A 16,753-nucleotide genomic window follows, 5' to 3' on the forward strand; every position below is an offset into this window, starting at 1 on the left:
CTAGTAGTAGTAGGCCAACTCAACCTGAACATGACCTGTGGTTTCACTTCTATCAATACTCTGTCAGACATGCAGCAGTTTGGTCATCAACCACAGAGAGCCAGTTCAAAAATCCATGCCTCTTCCATTAGTTTGACTGACACAAAATATAAAATTTAAAAAGCAAACCATGATTCGCCCTGATATCTGCAAGATGGCATTATTAGAAAAATAAACACAAGCATTTGTTGAATTATTACACTTTACTCTACATCTCTCATTGAAAGTGTAGCCTACACAGCATTGTATGTATTGTTAAGTAGCCTATACTTACAACATTAAGAATGAACACATATTTTTATTGCAAATTTCACATCTGTGAATATGAAATTTAGCCATCAACATAATGCAGTTATTTCAATACAGCTGTTTCTCCTTCCAAAATTGGCTTTTGAGCAATTCCAACTGTTTCAGGGTGCTGAGAAAACCATAATGTTACGGATGTGTGGCAAAGGCCTGGCATCATTCCTGAGCTGCTTGGACTTTGGAAGTGAATTTACTTGTTTTTCTAACTTGGCTTGCCTGTGTTGCAGGTTGATTAAGGTGAGAATACACTCAGAGGGGGGTGTGGCATCAGCTGCAGGCGTGGCAGCGAGGAAAAAAAATCCCGTTGACAAGTGAAGCTGAAGGTCATGATAGTGACTATGAAGCTCAACGGTGAACTGCCATTGAAGAATCATCACCTCTCCATCACAGAGAACCAGTGTAACAAGATCTATAACGGAAGACAAGACACGGCCAGCTGCAAGTAATAGAGACACTGACTGCAGAGTTAACAATACATATTATCTATTGTTATCTTAAAGATGGGTGGCTTCAGGGTGTAAACCAAAAAGACAATGGAAGTTGAGCAAATCACACCAAGTTGTAGGAAGATGTAGCAGAGAAGATAAGCCAACAAAAGGAAGTGGACCCATTGTTACCCCCATGTCAAGAATATCAAATTGTTTTCAATGAATGAAAAGCTGATGGGTAAAAGTGAGATTGATCTTAATTTGACTTCCTGTGACATAAAAATGCAGACAACGCAGACTTGGCTTTGAGTGAACAGACAATGCAGCTTTTTACTGCACATCAGCAGTCCAAGTCATCGCCCAGGGGAACATGTCTCGCCTCCCCACATGTCTATGACATACGGTCTTTGGTGAAAGGTTTAGAGCAGTATCAGGTATTGATTTTATGTCCTTGATACATACAAGTGTATTATACACAGTACACAGACCTCGGTCAAAGTAATGAAGTGTAGTTCTGTTATTCACAACATCACCAAACTCTTAATATATCTCATTGAAATACTGTGTCAAGGGCTCACCTTATGTCTCAAATGAGGCCAACTCTTTGGTTGCACATGCTCTATTGGCCTTGTCATTTATCTTAGGCTACTAATCACATTTATGACAATTTGAGTATTAATCCCAGAATGGGAGTGCTATATTATACCAAAAGTGAAACAAACTCATTCATCTTCAATGAAGACCCCCCCCCCGCCCCCCACCCCCTTGCAAATGTATGTTTGGCCTTACACGTTTGTTGGTTGCCAAGCTGCCCAGGATTCAGTTGACAGGAGGCAGAAATAGTTCTTTCTCAAATCCACCCTTAAGGCCAATCTTAGCCTATTCTCTGACTGTGTTGGCAGGTTAGACACATGCAAGTAATCTCCAAAACGAATCATTTGACTTGAACCTATGAAATGTCCTTGTCTAATAACCACACACCAACTCCCTAAAACAAGTAAATGACCTTTATTTCAACCATGACCTACATTTTCAAATGAAAGCATTGGCATGCGCTTTAGAGAATAGAACTAGATTCCCTTCTGCCTTCTGCAGAGACCAAAGACAAATGAAAGTCTGCCTCACAAGCAAAAAGCCCTGGAAACACAGAGGGGAGGAGAGAGCTCTCAATCTCTGCTGTGACTGTAAACATGTCGGAATCAGTGCGTGTGTATATGCTGCTGCACTGTATGTTGAAGGGAGGGAGAAGAGGGAGATGGCAGACTGCCACACTGAACTCACTGACACGGCTCCAGCTCCCTGAGTGGAGCTGAGGCCAACATTGGGACGGAAGCCAACAGCAGCAGAGTGAGGCTGCACAGCTCAGCTCAGGCCAACTGGAACACAGTGGCTATGGAGGAGATTTCTGGGATCTTTCACAGTGTGTCAGATTGCAGCAGGCCTGTCCTCCCTGTCGCCTTGCTGAAGCATCCCTGCTCACACTGCCACGCCAAAGGCCTTTTTTGGATCCACATTTCTGCACAAGCCACAGCCTTGGCAGTAAACAATATGCATTCCTGTGGTAGAAAGAGAGGCCCAACCGACACAAGCAACAAATAAGGAATAACCTGCAGGAATACACTGAATGCAAAAGGAATAGCCCGTTTGACACATCAGTATACGTCTCCCCTTCCTGTCCTTGTTGTGAAACAGATTGCTGTCACGGTCTACACGAGCACAGCTTACATCTGATGAGAAACAATGCAAACTGGAAGACCCAAGGGCTCAAGATGTTTCTATTCAACTTGTTGCTCCCCTGAACAAAAATAAGGTAGGCGATGCAGTCTGCAAGCTCTATGGACTAGTGTGACATAGTTGCCATCTACAGGACATCAGCTTTACTACAGGCCTACATGTGTAAATACAGTAAACAAACGGAACATCAAATAGAGATGGATAAGATGGTGAAAGCTCTAAATCTAAATATGCAATATCAGTTTCAAATTTAGAATATTTCTAGGAGAGTGTCCAGGAATAATGTCCACAGTGCTTCTAAACACCCATCTGCTCTTGGGGCTAAAAATAAACTCTCCTTGTAATCGCCCATGGGAAAGATTTATATTTAGAAGCATGAAAGGATATCTACACCACTGAACAGGAATCCACCATGACATTCTAACTCTCTGAACAGCAAATAGTGGCATATATTGTTTATTTACACAAAGCTTCAAATATGTCAGGATATGGCTCAATAAACATCAGGTCGATCTCTGTGTGCCACAAAAAAGACCCAAGTCAAATACAGTATGCAGTCTTGACCTCACTATCAATGCTCAATACAGGCCTACACGAAGGGTGTGAACAACTCAAGAATACTAGAATGTAGAAGCACAATAAAAATGGACAGCAACAACTGGTTCGGAATTTCACAAATGAGGATTTTAAAGAATTTTATTGAAACAAAGATCAATTTCAGTCCCAGTCCCTTATGGTTTCAAAAAGCGTGCTTTGGGTTTTAGCGCCAACATCTCAGACGACTCTTCTCCAAAGCCCTCTTTGCTTATACAGCAGCATGTATATAATCGGAGAAAAAACCTATACAACAGGTCATTTGGCACAATCAACTCATACAATGGTATTCCTGTGCTGGCATATCATCACTTTCAAACAATTTGCTCTGTATCTGAGCAAAATGTCTTTACCATCTTTACTGAAGAATTGATTCAAAATGGTTTTTGACCACAATCGAGGTGTAATACAGTAATCAGAATGTCTCTAGAAAACAATGCACAGTAAGAATGGTGAAAAGCAGCCATTTTTTTTAAAGGGTTGCAGTACTGAGCGATGCCGAGTGTTGATTCTGGTCACAAAACATTCAAGTTCACATAACCCCCCCGTCCCCCTCCCACCCTGACATCCTCAAGCCGCAGATCCAAACTCAGTCTAGGCCCAGTAGTCTTCAGCATTGTTGTGATGGACCTCTGAGCATTGGCCATTAGTGTTTGCATTTGAGAAGTGATGAGCTTGAAAAACCTTACATTGCATTGAAACAGCTGAGCCCAGTCTTGCAGATCCCGTCTATAAGTTAAGGAGAGACCTCTCACTCCTCCCAACAAAGGATTGAATGAGATTTCCTTGAGAAACATGATAATATGGATCGAAGGATAAATTCTAAACTTAAAATGGAAATACAGTGACATGGATTATGTTTCTTTGCCAACGTTCGGGAAAACATTTTGTTTCACCCAACTCAGTAAGCACTTTGGTATACATGCTGGTCAGAGCCATGTCTAATTGATTATAAATTAATTCAGTTGGACTAGGCCTTTGCTTAGATTTGTACTGTCTTGGGCAGTTTTTTCAAGTAAAGATACAAATACTGTTCGTTGTAACACATTCATAAAGCATGCACTCTGATGGACAAAGAGAAAAGTTTCATTTGGACAAAACCCCAGGTAACAGCAAGATTAGCAGGAAAAGTGCTGATTTTTCATATTCACATAAAAAGGTCAATATAAGAAATGCATTCGCCGACGAAACCAAACTCAACTCGTTTGTCAGGTGAGTTCTATTACAGCTCGACATTTCTAGTTTCTCTCCAGATACGTTTTAAGAGTGGATCCTTCTTCGCAACGCTTCTCAGAGAGGAGTGCTGATCCAGGATCAACTAGCATCACATTTGAAAAGGCAAAACTGACCCCAGATAAGCATTCCCTCACAGAGAGGTGTTAAAATTAAGGGCCCTGCAGCAAGTCCACCAGCCTCCACATTGGAAGATGATCAAGGATGGCTTCATATTAACAGTCGTCTCAGTGACTATCATGTGGGTGATGAGCAGACAAAACGAAAGATTTGATCTTTTTATATACACTGTAAACAAAATTGTTTAGACATAACTAAAAGGTTACAATGTAAGTAACTTATGTGGGATATCAGACCTCCGATTTAACCCAAATTGAATTTCTGTACTTTTAGCTCTGATGATCTACATTATCTGCATTATCTTACAATTGGAGGATCCTCTGAAGCAGACAACTTGGAATAGTTGTGTTCCAAAAATCACCATGAACTATATTGGAAAGAAAACCAATTAAAAGCTTAATATAGTCTTGTGTTACATCCCCTTTGATGGAATATGATGAACCAAAACCAAGGACCATTGCTGTAACCGTTTGATGAGCAAGCGCTGTGGCTCGTCGCGACCGAGAGAGGCCTGTGTTTCACAGCTACCGTTAGCTCAGCCTTTAATGCTGACAAGAGCTAGGGGAAGCTCTTCCACATGTCCCGTGTTAAGACATCTGCACATAATTTAAGAGAGGCCAAGCACAGGCACCTGTGCCTGACTGTGTGCATTTAGTAGCACTGTTTTTATTTCATCAACAGGGACATCTCTATCTCTTCAAAAGAGAAAAACATCACTAACTGCTATAGATGGTCGGATGGACAATAAGATGGCCAAGGCAGCTTTTGAATAAAATACTGGCTGACATTCAAGATGTGAGAACAAAGAATAAGATACACAGCTTTGTAGTACTGATATTGAGAGGAGTGTACAATTCTAACGGACTCATTACCCCCTATGAGTGTCAAAAAAATAAATAAGAAAAATATAGTAAAATAAGTTTAGCATCAGAACCATCAATTTCATTATATGGGGAAAACTGAAATATCATCCATTTAATTTCTCTTTTCTGTACTCAAAACAAATTTGCATTTTGGCATACAATCTGCAGATTCCATCTCAGTGCCCCCTTCCCTCCAGTCTCCAAACCAGGAGAAATTATTGGGAGATCTCCAAACAAAGTGGACCTTTCCCACGTCTACTCTTTGAGAGACCTCTGTGCACTATAAGGGGGCGGGGCTTCTGAGAAAAATAGCCACACATGATCTTTTTCAGGGATGCAGTGTAGCTACACAGAGTGACCCGGCCAAACGAGCCACAGTCCCATATTCAAAAAAAAACTAAAAAAGAAAAAGTCAGAGAAAGAAAAAGATCATATGTTCTGCTTAGTCCTCACTAGTGCTTTTGGCCCCAATGAGGGGAATACATCCCTTCATGGCATCTTTCATAAGTACTTTTTTAGAGCAAGCGTAATCCACAGTTTGCCTTTCTCTGCCTGGTTTCCAGAGATAACAGGGAAACAATGTTTAAACTAGTGCCAGTTTTAAAGTTGCTGTTGATCGTACTCGGCTATAAGTTTCTTTATATGGGCCAGTTTGTTGTGTAGATATTCACAGCGGTTCTTGTCTTGGCTATAGTTTGGATTAGTCTGCAAAGGAGAAGGGGTGGGAAAGCACAGAATCAGCATCTGATAGACGTCTACTCACAAACACTTTATGGCATCCAAATAGGTAATAGTGGGAAAACTTACCTTTTTTATTTTGCGATACTCTTGGAGTATCTGATTGTGGATTGTCTGTGATGAGAAAACATACAAAAAAGGACATTAGAGAGTAAGAATAAAATAAATACATAAAATAAGGGCATTTCAGAAGTTATTCAAGATGTTTGGTAACAAAACGTGCTTAAAACTCATCTAAAACAGGCTGAAGTACAATATCCACTGTGTGTTTTTAAGTGAGTCTACCTTGTACTTGTCTGTGCCTTGCTGGAGCTGCTTGAGCTCAGTGTCGAGCACGGTGAACTGCCGGGTGATGCCCTCTATCCGGGCATGCAGGCCCCGGTACTCACTGTATTCAGCGTTGAAGTCATTTTTATAGCTCTGACGCTGCTCCTGGGAGCCAATCACTGTGTACTTCCTGTGAAGGACATGGTGGGGAAGGGGGGATGTCATTGCACAGATTTTTAGAGGAAAAGTCACCCTGCACACAAAAAGCCTATTCTCATAGCATTTAACACAAGTGAGAGGGACAATGGCCTCTAGAGGGAGACAGTGAGAGCAAGAGTTAGACTGAGTGTGAGATGCCAACAAAAGGCAATTAAATGAATTCATTCCAATGGATATAGACAATTTAAATTCCCTCAAGTTAGCGACGCAGCAGAAGAATCTTTCGAGGCCCAATGTGACCAAGTACTTACGTTAAATAGTCTACCATCTCAGATGATGACGAAGGAATACTGGTATTGTTGCACATTCCATTCAGATCTGAAACAAGGATACATAGTTAGAACTTTGTATTGGTTTGAATATGTATGTAGGCCTATGCATGTAGGCCTTCCCACATTGGTCCAACTGGAAAGGCAAATCCTTTATGAAGATCATCGTTTAGAATTGGTCATTGCTTCGATATTTAATCCTCTTAGATGTGTGGTATCTTTGTTTAGTTGGACCTGGCAGGGGGTAGGTAAGTTTAATCATCATGATGCATCACTTACTCACAGTGGTGGTGACTACCTTGTGTCAAACCTCATGGGAATTGTTACATTTAGAAATACCTCAGAAATCTCTTATTTGATGTGGCTGGAGTTGTGACACTCAATGAAGTAAAGTGGGCTTTTTGTGCACTGATGAGAGCAACTCCAGGAAAGACCGGGGGTGTGTGTGTGTATGTGTGTGTGTGTGTGTGTGTGTCTCACCTGTGCTTCTAAGTGGAATACTGTTGCTCTTGAGGTTCTCGGGGCTGGAGCTGATCTCACAGGCCAGGTTAGGCTCAGGCACATGCTCCTCACTATCCTTCTTCTCCTTCTCCTCCTTCTTCTTCTGTTGCCCCTTCTCTCTTTCCCTCTTACTGTCTTTGGTCTTCTCCTTGTCTTTATGTTTTTTGGACTTCTTCTTGGACTTGCCGTGCAAGGTTGAAGGACCCTTGCCGCGAGGCCCACCCAGGCCGGCGTGCCCAGGGGACGAGGTGCCAACGCTGGGCACGGTGAGCGTCGAGGCCCCCGAGAAGGTGGAGGGCAGCTGGCCGAGCCTCTCGGACACCGCTGCCTCCTGGCTGTCACAGTCCCGCCCGTTGTGGCTGGAGTCGTTGCTGACGTCCGAAAGCGGGTCAAAAGGACGAGGGATGTCCAGCAGAGGGAGCTGCTGAGAGCTGGACGTCATGCCGCTATCTGACAGGGACACCGCCGCCCCTGCTTGCGTTCCGCTTGCCTCTTTCCCATTGGAGGAGATGAGCTTGCCATTTATTGGCCCTGTTGCTGCCTTGCTGGCGAGGTGTGAAATCCTGGGCTTTTTGTTGGCCAGAGGGTCGATGAACTCCGCCGCAGCAGGCCGTTTCTGGCAGAAAAATAACAGTTTGAGTAGATGAACTTAAAACGAGGTTCAATATGAACTCGATTCACCCAAGAGTGAGTATGGAATAAATAAATAAAAAATCAATGGATATACAGTATGCATTATTAATACCAGATAATTCACTTTGGGGGAAGTCCAGAGACCAAGCAAGAGAACCAAGTCAGAGCAAACAAATATGCTCTGGACTGAGGAGGACAGGAGAGGGTACAGAGTGCTGTGGTGCAGCCAAAATTGAAAAAAAGGAAGATGCAGGTGACTTGTCAGACAGGGAAGTAGCCAGGACAAGAGTCAACACAAGAAGAAACGCTTCAAGAGGATCTGTAGTCTCAGTGACATTGAGCCTGCGATGACTGTGCCCTCTCGACACAATACCAGGGATTATATTACAGACAGGCCCCGTTTGACCCCAGCACATAGTAATGACTTTGGGAGTGGCTGACCTCATCACTGTGTGGCTGGCTGGCTGTCCCAACAGGAAGACTGGGACTGGGCGTGACCTAATCACTGTGTGGCTGGCTCTCCCAACAGGAAGCAATATTTTTTTTGGGATGATGGCGAAGGCTATGCGAAGGCATAACCCGCTCCTCTCTGCCTCTGATTGGCCTAGCGTCAAACTTCCATCCAAACACATTCGCTTGGCTATATCCTGCATTACATCTCTTTCTACAGTCTGTGGTCAGTCTGAGACAGACAGCAGTTATGCTTGCTAGCCTGCATGAAAGACGCCAGTGTGTTTATGTTTTTAATATAGTCATATATCTATGGTTTATAATGCTGCCGCTACTCTTGGCAGTGCACGTATGTAGCCTATAGACAGAGAATTGATCAAGGGTGATATAAAACAGGGTTATTTACAGGGAACTAGCAAGCGTAACTGCTGTCTGTCTGACGGTCTGACCACAGTGTAGAACGAGATGTAATGCAGGATAGCCAAGCGAATGTGTTTGGATGGAAGTTTGACGCTAGGCCAATCAGAGGCAGAGAGGGGCGGGTTATGCCTTCGCATAGCCTTCGCCATCATCCAAAAAAAAATATCGCCAACAGGAAGACTGGGAGTGGGCGTGACCTAATCACTGTGTGGCTGGCTGTCCCAACAGGAAGACTGGGAGTGGGCGTGACCTAATCACTGTGTGGCTGGCTGTCCCAACAGGAAGACTTAGGGCTGTGGAATAACAACAGGGAGCAGTGTGGAGCGCCGCTTGGGCCTGCACGGCTTCTTAACCTGTTTGCTTTGGCAGCGCTCCCCGAAGCATCTTTCACCAGTCTGAGGCCAGACTGTTCACACACAGCTAGCCTGCTGTGGCGCTCGCTTTTTATACCAAGGAAGCTAGGAAAGAGCCTGAGGCACTGTTTGCTCATGAGTGAGTGTGAGTGAGTAGAGAGAGTGTGTGTGTGTGTGTGTGTGTGTGTGTGTGTGTGTGTGTGTGTGTGTGTGTGTGTGTGTGTGTGTGTGTGTGTGTGTGAGTGTGTGTGTGTGTGTGTGAGTGTGTGAGTGTGAGTGTGAGTGTGTGTGTGTGTGTGCGTGCGTGTGTGAATGCATAATGAGGGAAGGAGCGGAAGGGAAGGGACATTAGGTGTCTGAGGTGAGAACACCCTGAGAGAAGGAGCTATTAATACGACAGAGCAGCTCCTCCGCCTTCTACCTAATGGGAGTGTAAACACTGGGGAAAACTCAGGACCGACTTAACGAGAGGAGCAGCAGGAGAAGGAAGATGAAAAAATGAAGATGGAGGGAGGAAATAGTTTTTTTTCTATTAAAGTAAAAACAAATTGTGCAAGTCTAATCCTATAACAAGAATGTGAAGTCTCTGTGAGTGAGTGAGTGAGTGAGTGAGTGAGTGAGTGAGTGAGTGAGTGAGTGAGTGAGTGAGCAGAAATGGTCTTCGGCCACAGCTATGCCATTTTACGTGCGATCGCGCTGAATCTTTTAGGAGACCTAACGGAGTCTGATTTTTTAATTAGGTAATTAGGGCCGACTACTGGCCGAGTTTGCGATGGCTGCGCAGATTAATGGCCGAACTTACGATGCTGCGCATTGGCTGCGCAGCACTCCAAACAATGCACAGGTATTCCGTTAGTGCTGAGAAGGTGATTTGGATAAATTCACACAAGAATGAAAATGAAGTCATTATCTACTCACCCCCATGCCGATGGAAGGACAGGTGTTCGTCTTAGTCCACAAAACAGTTAGGAGAATGCTGTCAGTGTTTTGCTGTGAAACTCCAGGACTGTTTTGTGGACTAAAAAAACTTCACCCATTCTTCCATCGGCATGGGTGAGTAGATAATGACTGAATTTTATTTTTTGGGTGAACTTATCCTTTAAAGGAATACGGCAACATTTTGGGAGATTCGCCTATTTGCCATATTCATATATATTAGTAAGACGAGAAGAGCGATGCCCTTCTCTTCCTTACGGACTAGCCTACCCCCGTTAAGTCACCAAATACACATTCAACAGCACCAAAATGCTCTAATGTACATGTTGTGGCTCATGCATTCACCACATTATGAAATAATAATGTAAAATTACAAGACGTATTTTTACAAGACAAGTCACAACATATACAAGAGCACATAAGAGCGTTTTGGCACTGTTGGAATGTGTATTTGGTGACTTAACGGGAGTAGGCTAGCCCGTTCCATAGACTACCAGTTATTTATGCTAAGCTAACTAGCAGGAGGGGCGCATTGCAACTTTCTACTGCATGCACAGAGAAGAGAAAGGCATCCATCTTCTCGTCTTACTATCGGGAAGAGGGCAAATAGGCAAATCTCCCAACATGTTGGCGTGTTCCTTTAAGTGAGGCCTTTAGTGGTCATGTAGCAATGGGATGGCTTCACTTGGGGATGGCTGTTTCAAGGCTTCCAAAGAGCACACAACAACAATCATTTTGGTAGGAGCCAAAGAGGTTGAAAGCAAAACCCTGGGAGATGTGGTAAATGGGTGAAACCAGCAGATTGCAGAGACAAGCAGCTGTAGTGGGCGGTGTAACTGTAGAAATGACCAACAGTACAAATCTTGGCTTAAATTTAGATTTGCCTATATCATTTCTACCGGATGAGCCAGAAAGGCTGGAGACAAACAAGCTTTGGTTGAACATTAGCCACGCAGACGTATTTACATTCTACAGTACAGACTGAACATCAAGCAGTTTGTTATTGCTCACATAATTGCTGAGAACACACTGTACAAGTAGCACTCATGTGGATTTGTTGATGCCAGTGGAGACCCTTTCCGTGACGTTTCCAGCCCCGGAAGAGAGTTCCCCATTCATTTTCTCCATCGACATTTCAAAAAATACATTTCACTTGGAGCAAAAACAAACAAAAATGGCCCCCATTTTTATTTTTTGCTCCAAGTGAAATGTTTTATGGTCACTCAGGATTCAGTAGGTCACGGTTTGGCTTGGTTCCAGCCTTAAAATTCATTATATAAGGATTTTTTGAAATGTCTATGGAGAAAATGAATGGGGAACTCTCTTCCGGCCCGGGAGACGTCATGGAAAGCCAAGTGACTCTTGAGCTCTATACCTTTCTTTCTTTTTCCTTTCTGATACCGAGGGAAAACAACCATTTTATTTGGGTGAAACTACTTTTCTTTGGGGCTAATAAATTATGTGGGATCGGATCTGTGCATAAACTAGCGTACTCACTGACACCCCATCCAGCATTTTAGGCAGTATCAGAGGCATTTCTGATACTGGTATTGGTACCGGGAACAACTGTACCCACAAATTTAAAGAAATATTGTGAAAGAAAATTCAGGCCATGATCTCACCTACCACTAGCCAGCACTATGAACCAAGGGGAAGACGAGTGGGAGGGAGAAAGACTAGGCGAGGGTTCAAAATGAGAGAGTGGGGCTATTGCGTGGAAAACAGAGATGGTCTCACCTGAGATGGAGAGCTGCTAGCCAGCTCTTTGGGCGGGCTCACTGGGTTCTCCGGTGGAGGGGCACTCTGGGCCTGCCGCAGTTTCCTGAGAGAACACACACACACACACACACACACGATCAGACGCACACTTAATCAGACATCCATTTCTCTCTCACCAGTGCGATCGGTCAGTTTAAAATAAGTTGCATTTCCCCGCTAAATACACTGGGCAAGGTGTAACTCTGACTGGGGTGACTGACTTAACGAGTCAACTTTATTGTCCCAGAGGCTCAAATACATCTCTGGAATTGCCAATTATCCCTGAGAAAATCTGAAGTAGCAGCAGCAGGCCAAATAAACTGTGGTTTGTTCACCAGCCTCCAAGACGACTGAATCCCCCTCAATCTAGTGGTTCAATCTGCAGCACATGACATGACTGTTATTGTCCAGAGCCTTGCCCTGCACTGTATTCCTTCCCCTCTTATAACACCACTTAGCTTTATCATGATGACGTACAAATCTATGACCCCATTTTGTACGCACACTTATCTGTCAGACAATAGTGTTAGAATATAAAACAAGTGTGAAAATACAGTGTTGAACTTTCACCCCACCAACTATCCAACTAAGGCAAGGCCGAATTACAATGTGACAGTCACCACTGGGATTTAGCCTAGCGGGCTGCTGTATATATATATTTCTTTGCATAATCACCAGGAATTAGTTATTTCAACTGAAATATTTGCTCCATGTTGATTTTCGAAGTCTTGTTTTCTCAGATAGGCTGTTCTGACTCGGCTCGAAGGGGTCCCTGCAGCACTGAACCAAAGAAGCCACATCTACAAAAATGACATGATCTGCAAAGTAGATGGGCACTTTCTTCATACAGACACAATCCAGAGTGTTATCAGTAGGGGGCAGTGGGATACACCAAGTCTTGTTAATGCCCCACCCTTAGTTGGATCAGTGTGGTGTAGTGTGTGTGTGTGTGTGTGTGTGTGTGGAGGGGGGTAATAGGTGGTCAGACAGAGGCAGGCTTAGGGAGCGTGCACACTGCACAGGCTTGGGGAGAGGTAGTTGTACCGTATACTCAACAAGCCAGCCAGCTCACTAGCCTTTAAGCCTAGCAGTCAGTCAGTCAGTCAGTCAGACAGTCAGACAGACAGACAGACAGTCAGTCAGACAGTCAGACAGACAGACAGACAGACAGACAGACAGACAGGCAGGCAGACAGGCAGACAGGCAGCCAGTAGACAGGCAGGAGTTGGAAGCGAGATAGCAGGCAGACCGGTACAGCTGAACCTTGGACCAGTGCCACCTCACGCATGGAGCAGTATGTGCTAGAACACTGTTGCATCACAGCTGAGCCCTTCCACTCATTTTGCTGTGCTGCTCCTGCGTGACTGACCCACTGCTGCAGCTCAAAACTTGGGGGGTTAGGTGGGATGCTATGGTTGTTAGCTAGCTGATAAACTAACTAACAAGGCTCAAAGTTCAGCAAAGTGACACGGAGACAAACACAGAGAGGCTCCATGTACGTGTTCATATGCACGCCTGTACATAGAAAACCTGATCCATGCATGTGTGCACACACACGCTCACACACACACACACACACACACACACTCACACACAGACGCACAGGAACATTGGAGCTGCCCTCACAGGCTATGACCTCAGGTACATCTAACCTTATCCTGGGGAATGTGAACTATTCTTGCTCAACTGCATCCAAAACATTTGGAGTCCTCTCAGTAAACCCAAACTAAGCGCTGAGCATTGCTCCCTGGTCTATATATAGCGAGATGGGCCGGGCTTTTCCTTACTGGCCCAGATCTTGAGAAACCAGAATTTTCCACTGGGAGGGAGGCCAGCAACTCATGCTGTCAACAAAGAACTAAATTCAGTGGAGCACACAGAAGTCTTCCCGGGGACAGAGAGGCACCTGTCATTCTATTCTACATATAAAAAACAGATATGTTTTCCACAAGTGCTGCATGTTGTCCATACTTCAGTATTACATATTCATCACAGCAGCGGCAATGTAATCTCAAATGTCGATGATTGGATTTAAAATAACCCTTACACCATAACCTTAATCAAATGCATAGTAAGATGATAAAAGGGAAAACTGTTGAGTGCAGGTATGTCATTGCTTTTTAAAAGGCATTTCCTCACAATGTCAGCTCAAAAAGAACAGTCAACACTAAACAACACTATCACCATCCTACCCATGTGGACCAAGAGCTTTGACAACTCCACATTAACATCAGAAACAAAACCCTCTACAGAGGCTTTGCAGTTGCATCACAAAGTAGTAACCCAGCTAGTAACCACAGCGGACACCATCATCGCGGTCCATTAGAGAATTGACTGTTAGCTGCAAATAATATCTCCACCCAAGCTAGAAAAAACAGATATGTGAAAAAGATTGTTTTGTTGTGTTGTGGGTGTGTGTGTGTAGATCCATTCAGTGACACTGTAAACAAAAGAGAATAGCTTGATAAGGTAGATTTCTCTCAAAATTTAGATGACTGTGACACAGTAAATGTTCTTGTCTTTAGCCGTACACGGGGCAAACACGGGGTCCGCTCGCTATGCCGGCCACCCGCAGTGCCGACAGCCCGGTAGGCTAATCGTCTGGAAGCGCAGCCAGTTTCATTTCGGCGCTCTTGGTAACAGTTTAGACCGTTCAGACCGGCCACGGCGGCGGGAGGCTGCAGGGATGGTTTCGGCGTCTGGACCATTTCTTGCGCGAGCCGTGAGTGATTGTGTGAAGCCAGGCAGGCAGGAAGTCAGTACAAGTTGTGAGCGGTGCTGAGCAAAACGGAGCGTGTCTGGTGTGAGTGGCCAGGCTCCTGCTCAAGCTGAATTTACACGCAGCAGCGATTTGGGATCCAGTGTGGTTGCGCCGTTACCCTCTATTCCAAAACACCCTGAATTGTAGCTTAACCCATTGATACCTGATGCAGCATTTGCTTGTATATCCCTCAAATGCTGCATCAGGTATCAATGGGTTAAGAAGAGTCAGTTCAGTTCAGTGAAAGGATATGATTAGAGAGCAGCGCTCCCTGCAAAGTGAGAGGTACGTGGAGTTCTACAGTGATGTAACTGACAGTTCTGATCAGACTCAACCATCAGGATGGCAAAAACTAGGAAAATAAGGTAGGTTGGAAATAACTGCAACTATCCTTTAACTTGAGCAAGCAGATTTTCTTTTGCCATTATAAGCTAACTAACTAACCAGCAGGAGAAGCAGCAAAGCAACCAATGCTAATATTAACATGCAACTACAGTAGCTAGTAACGCTAACTTTTACTACAGTAAATACATAAGCTAGTGTGCAAATCAGATGCAATTACAATACAATAACACAGTCATGGTTTGCTGACCAGATAATGTGGGTAGCTAGCCAACAAGCCGGCATGAACAAAAACACAAAATCAATCATCAACTCTCCCAGGATGACTTGCAAAGGAAATAAAGCAATCGTCGTCATCGGTGACGTAGACGTACCAAACAAGGATTCTCTTGAGAAGCTGCTGGTCTCCCTCGGTGTAGCCCGGCCAATCCTTCTGAATGTCCTTAAACAAAGAGTCCTTCAATGTGAAGGTGTTGTCTTTCCCATTCAGGTTGGCCACCTGCAGAATGAGAAACGGGGGCTGATTTTAGAGTGTACTGGTAAGTATGCCTAAGTAGGCAGCTGAGGATAATCAGAGAAGGAGAGACATAAGTGACTGTGTCTGCGTGTGTCCATACTATTGCAAAGTGTGTGTGTGTGTGTGTGTGTGCGCACGCGTGTGTGTGTGTGTGTGTGCGTGCGCGTGTGCGTGCGTGTGTGCGTGCTTGACCTGTTGCAGGTGGCTGTCCAGGGAGTCCTTGTCTAATGGCAAGAGGCCATCTTTCTGCAGCCTCAGGATAAGCTCAGGCTTTTTGTAGGGCTTGAGGGCCAGCAGGTGAGTGAGGCGGTCTCTGAGCGGCCTCTGCTGCGCCGTGCTCTTCTTCAGGGCGTTGCTGGAGATGATGACCGGCCGAGACGTCCTCCGCGACGGGGCAATGTCCGAGAGGCCAGGAGCCGGTTTCCGGATTTGAACTTTCTTACCTAAGGTGTAGAGGAGTGACAGAAGTGGAGTTTGATGTTAGAGAAGTTGATTGATTGATTGATTAGCCAGGTAGGCGTCATCCATTCTGAAGAGCTCCCGTTGGGTTTATTTTTTTTGCAAACCAGCGTGACGTTTCGGGCCACACCGGCCCTTCCTCAGACCTCAGCCCTACCTTTTGATCCAGCACCCTGGCCCAGTGTGGCCCAGTTTGGATGTGCGTGTCCCTGCCTACTTTTTGCACTGTCATCCATTCTGAAACCTCGATTCTATTCACGACACACATCTTAGCACTCAAAAGTATGCCAAATATAGAGTACCGCAGGGATGACATATTTTTGTAGTTGGAAGGCGTAACACCCGGACATGTTGGAGTCATAAAGTCATAAAAGTGATTCACGTTCGTGAAGATTTTCCTGCTGAACACAAATTACCACTCCTATAAACCTTTGTTAACCACAGACCTTATTAGGGCTGTCACTTTTTATTCTAAATTCGAATTTAACTTCGAATGTGGGGGAGGAGGGCATGTTCGAATGTATAATTGACCTGTTCTATTTTATTTTTTTATTATTTATTTTTTTATTAACCAAAATTAACCAACTGCTGCTTGCTGGTAATGTTAATTCCATGTCAGAAAAAGTCTCCAGATTTGTCGTGTTAGTCTCTTCTGAGAAAGATTGTCTCCAGGGTCTGAAAAGTTGTCTCGGAAAAAGTGATAGCCCTAGACCACCTTATTATATGCATTTAAGTGAAATCGCCATTCTAAAACCCCATTCACTTTTCCCTGTAAGCTCCAACATGCTACTTCCGGACTCATTCCTTCGGTGC

General features: G+C 44.4%; 1 protein-coding gene across 1 annotated transcript in view; it reads right to left on the reverse strand.

Annotated features, from left to right (window-relative positions):
* Nucleotides 1-3,194: 3,194 nt before the first annotated feature.
* ell (elongation factor RNA polymerase II) overlaps nucleotides 3,195-16,753 on the reverse strand; it is a gene marked incomplete at its 5' end in the record, with an annotated part of 54,318 nt that continues 40,759 nt past the window's right edge. Inside the window, 8 exons of the mRNA XM_083648177.1 lie at nucleotides 3,195-6,022; nucleotides 6,125-6,169; nucleotides 6,341-6,512; nucleotides 6,793-6,859; nucleotides 7,291-7,927; nucleotides 11,841-11,925; nucleotides 15,339-15,463; nucleotides 15,674-15,924. Coding sequence (XP_083504303.1) covers nucleotides 5,918-6,022; nucleotides 6,125-6,169; nucleotides 6,341-6,512; nucleotides 6,793-6,859; nucleotides 7,291-7,927; nucleotides 11,841-11,925; nucleotides 15,339-15,463; nucleotides 15,674-15,924 — 1,487 coding nt within the window. The 3' untranslated portion in view covers nucleotides 3,195-5,917. The remainder of the gene's footprint in view (nucleotides 6,023-6,124; nucleotides 6,170-6,340; nucleotides 6,513-6,792; nucleotides 6,860-7,290; nucleotides 7,928-11,840; nucleotides 11,926-15,338; nucleotides 15,464-15,673; nucleotides 15,925-16,753) is intronic.

The sequence above is a fragment of the Poromitra crassiceps genome, assembly GCF_964638095.1.
Source record: "Poromitra crassiceps genome assembly, chromosome: 12".
NCBI lineage: Eukaryota > Metazoa > Chordata > Actinopteri > Beryciformes > Melamphaidae > Poromitra > Poromitra crassiceps.